This window comes from Mus caroli, chromosome 8, assembly GCF_900094665.2.
Source record: "Mus caroli chromosome 8, CAROLI_EIJ_v1.1, whole genome shotgun sequence".
Taxonomy (NCBI): Eukaryota; Metazoa; Chordata; class Mammalia; order Rodentia; family Muridae; genus Mus; species Mus caroli.
In genome coordinates, this window is record NC_034577.1 from 16884828 (window position 1) to 16889289 (window position 4462).

At 39.1% G+C, this 4462-nt stretch overlaps 1 protein-coding gene across 1 annotated transcript in view; it reads left to right on the forward strand.

The window, feature by feature from the left end:
• LOC110300151 (phosphatidylinositol 3,4,5-trisphosphate 3-phosphatase TPTE2-like) overlaps positions 1-4262 on the forward strand; it is an 82157-nt gene extending 77895 nt beyond the window's left edge. Inside the window, exons 21-22 of the mRNA XM_021170221.2 lie at positions 2529-2599; positions 4142-4262. Of these exons, the coding sequence (XP_021025880.1) occupies positions 2529-2599; positions 4142-4262 (192 nt within the window). The remainder of the gene's footprint in view (positions 1-2528; positions 2600-4141) is intronic.
• The last annotated feature ends 200 nt before the right edge of the window (positions 4263-4462 follow it).

Consider the following 4462-nt stretch of genomic DNA (forward strand, 5'->3'; position numbering starts at 1 on the left):
TATATATATATGCAATTATACTTGATCTTAGCCAAAAGGCCGAGAAGCGATGTATATGCAATTATAAACATATGTATTTTATACATATAAGTACATAATTCATAATTCATGCAGTTATAAATGTTATGTCTGGGCATTTACTGCATGTAGCAAACTTTAAGAATGAAACTTTGTAGTTTCACTTTTTATAAAACTCTTAATCTGAACTACAAACAACTCTGTTAGTCGGCTTAAAATGTCTCTTGCCTTTTCTATCCTCTGCCTATTCTCTGTTAGCTACTCCAACTATGACTATGTAGAGGCACCTGACTCGAGTAGTTCCTATATAGGCTGGCTGCCATTGAATAATGGAGCCACCCCGAACTGTCATTGTCAGACAGCCATTTCTAACTAAAGACAATAATGGAAGTGCCATTTGTGAGGGGTGCTCACAGCAGCAGCCTGAGGACTCTCTAAAGATCAGCCAAAGCCTAGACTTTTAGAGACTGACCNGAGTCAAACCAGGACTCATGGGTCTGGGGCAGAAAGGAAATTGGGGACCAGGGAATATGAACCAGAACTGGTGTTAATGACGATACTGGAATATACATTTTAAGAGTAGGGATTAGAAGCAGGAAAAGCATCCGGAAACAAAGCATGGGAACAGGCTCTCTGAGAGTGACATCATTTCAGTAGTCCTATCTTGGTGGCCCTTAAGCATATTGTGAAAAGGTTGTTTGGAACCTTAATGAGAAAATAGGGTGGTTCCTGGGTGACCATCTGACTGGTTGATAATGGGTAAGCTCACAGGAGTACCAAAACTTATCAATAGTGCAGAAAGGGGCAGTCAGAAGGACTAATTCCCTTCCCAGCATCACTACACTCAGCCTTAAGCCTGGTTCATTGCTACTTTAACATGAAGTCTCTACATAAAGGAGCAGAATCTCTATGAACAACCTGCATCACAAATGTTTACTGTCAGAAAGCTTGCCTCCCAGCTGGCAAGAGGCTTCGAGCGGGATGATGGGGATCCTTCCCACCTCATGGCCCCGCATTTCCCCCATCTTTCTTTCTGGCATGGTAAGGAAGGCCTGGGGACCTCGGTAATACGCAGCCTCTGCGATCATCAAAGCCAAAACATCCCAAAAATACAGGGTTGTGTTTTTAAATCATCATCTTTGATAGTTATTTAGTAGCGCTTCCCCTTGCTGAATCAGTAAGAAATGTTTTGTTTTTTCCTTTAGCTTAGTTTTGAGACTTCTCTCTAGAAATCAGCTATGAACGTTAGCCTTGTTCTAATAGAACTTCTGGTGGAGTGCTTGTATTATTTACAGGGTGTTCCTCTCACAGGAAACCTGTTTATACCAGCAGACATCCTATGGCTCTTGTGTGCCTTGTCTAGTTTATTCCCACAAAGATGGACACTTTAAACAAACAAATGAATAAAGATAGGCACTTTTACTGGATGGTTGGTGGTGGCACATGCCTTTGGTCCCAGCATTCAGGTAGATCTCTGAATTTGAGATCAGCCTGGTCTACAGAGTGAGTTCCAGGACAGCCAGGGCTACACAGAGAAACCCTGTCTTGAAAGACAAAAAAGAAAAACAAAAACGANTAAGAGAAGCATTAGATTCCAGTGTGCTAGGTTGGTAAGAGGGAGATGANCACAGAACATACAGGGTGATTATCAGAAGCAGCTTTTTATTACTTAAGGATCCCAGAAAGAAGAGAGTAGTACTCCTCACGGGAAGGAAGAAGGGAGCCAACTGAAAGCAATAGAAAGAGATCTGAGGATCAAAGCCTTACTGAGGTCCAGTGTGCGGTGCAGAACAGTCTATCGGATGGCTATCAAGCAAACAGATTTGAGTGCCATAGAGTCACACAGTAACTTGCACACACACACACACACACACTAAAATGAAATGTAAAAAATACTTAAATAAAATACAAAACAAATAAAATCAATGTAGATAGTTCCTCTACTCTGCTGGCGCTCTCTCTCTCACACTCACACACACACACACACACACACAGTCTATTGCTCTAGGGTAGAACACCATCTACATAACTCCATTTAAACTATATATGAAAATGTATACATACACCCTTATATAAATGTATATATATATATGTATGTGTGTGTGTGTGTATGTGTGTGTAAATTTATGCTAATAAGGATTCCTTATGGCCTTTTCAAACGCTGTCATCTTAATGCATAAAAGTTACATTTTAATGAAGTTCAATTTACCTATTTTCTTTTGCTTTACTGCATTATATTTGCAATTTACATTTTAATTGAAAATGCCAGCTAAACAACACATTTGTAGCACATAAATACTTTCTTTAACATTTTTAACACCAAGAAAAAACAAGTCTCTTGAAGCCTTATATCTCGAGTGTATCATTAGTCTATAAAGCACTGCATATTTAATGGATGTGNCTGCTCAATATTAACAGGAATACGAGACTTTAAACTCATCAGACTTAGTAGTTCTGTGCATCAATTTTATGAAGAAACTAACCTTTTTCTTTAACCATGTCTTTTTTAGAATCTTCCTAAATACTATGATGACTGCCCCTTCTTCTTTTGGTTTCATACATCTTTTATTAAAAATAACAGGTAAGATACATTGTAATCCAACAGAAACAGCTTAATGTGCCACATATTAGGACAAGGTTTACGCCAGCTGGCCTCTAAGTTCAACTCATAGAAACAAAAGATCCGTGAATCATCACCCCAATGCCTTATGTCATCTTAGTATGGGCTTAAAGTCTTCTGGATTTGTTTGCATTTATTATTAATATGAAACATACATACCACACACTATACATTTACAGTTTGTGTCTCCTTTCATCTCCTCCCCANCCCCCGCAACCCCATGGAACTCAGTCCCAGTAGAGGCTCCGGCCACCACTCAGCTCACCTCACTTGGAAAACTATGTAACTTGGTAAAGGTTTTATTTTAAACACAAGCTATTTGTTGAACCTCAGTGTTGTGCTAATCACAAGCTCTGAGCCCTTGGACTCAGATCTGAGTGTGACAGCAAATTCCTTCCAGGGAAATTTAATATGCATCTGCTCAATATGTATCGGCTCAATGCCTTGAGTTTGACAAGGCCTCAACGAACAAGTGTTGGCTAACTGGCACCCACCCACCAAATCCCATGTGTGACCCAGAGGTGTCCACAGCTTAGAAGCTGATTGACACACCTAACATCTGGGACAGGAGTTAGAAAGCATAGGTATTAAGTGAAGTCACCTAAAATCATTCCTATGATAATTTTCCTCTTAAATGTGATTCGAAAATCATTTATTATATAAATTGAACTGGAAATCTTTATTAAAAATAATTGGATTTGAATATTATCCCAGAGAATCTTCTGGTGGTAATAAGAAGGGGGAGGAAGAGTCAGACATATTGACAAGCAGGCAGACAGACAGACAATGAGAACCCACTATGTCCTAACCTCTTCAAGCTGACCGAGACTGGGTAACAAGTCAAGCCTTGTAAGACACCAGCAGTGAGCCAGTGGCCCACAGACACGCACTGCACACACATTTAGAGGAGTAAGAGTGACCCTGAATCTGGGGGAGATTTTTACCATTCATTTCTGAATGTGAAAACCCTTTGACTGGTGACTCTTCGAAAGCCAGCTGGTCATGTGTTGCTGTTTCTCAGGAGTGANTTTTGCTAGTGGACAGTTTCNTTCTTTGTGGTCAATGTTAATATAAAGGAGGCAAAGTTGGGTCACTTTCAATGCTCACTTTTATATGAGATCCTAAACGTGTCTGTAACATTTAATTTGCAGAGGAGTGTGATGTTTTTATAGTCATAGTCAGGAGGTGGCTGTTTAGCCCAAACACCAACTTTTCCACTTAGAGGAGAAGCAGTATTTTATTACTGAGTTTTATTATACATCTCTGGAGTATCTTTCACTTATAGAAATATCATCAATAAGATAATAAAAACCAATGTTGGAAGAATCAGCAACATATCCTTGCTAAAGGATTTTGTACTCAAAGAATTGTAAGGAGCCAACCAACACACAGAGGCTCTGATCAGCAGTGAGGTCTTTTCTGACATGCCAAAATGGGTAAACTACTGCATGCCTTTCTGTTAGCCCTAAAAGAAAGGGTAATGGCTTTCTCCCCTATTTTTAGGCTTTATCTACCAAGAAACGAATTGGATAATACCCATAAACCAAAGACATGGAAAATTTATGGTGAAAAGTTTGCAGTAGAGGTGGATTTTGATGAGACAAAGTGCAAGTTTATGAACTAGCTGTTGAGTAAGTGCCGCTCCCCTTCTTGGATAGAATCATGTTCTTCCAGATCCATGCTACATAGTTATGTCTTCTAACCAATGTTTTTGATGGTATNTCTGTATTTTATATATATGTGTGTGTATATGTATGTACATATGTTTCTGGGAAGTATATTAAATGTATACAGGAAAATTATGTCAACTGTCATTTTTTTTTC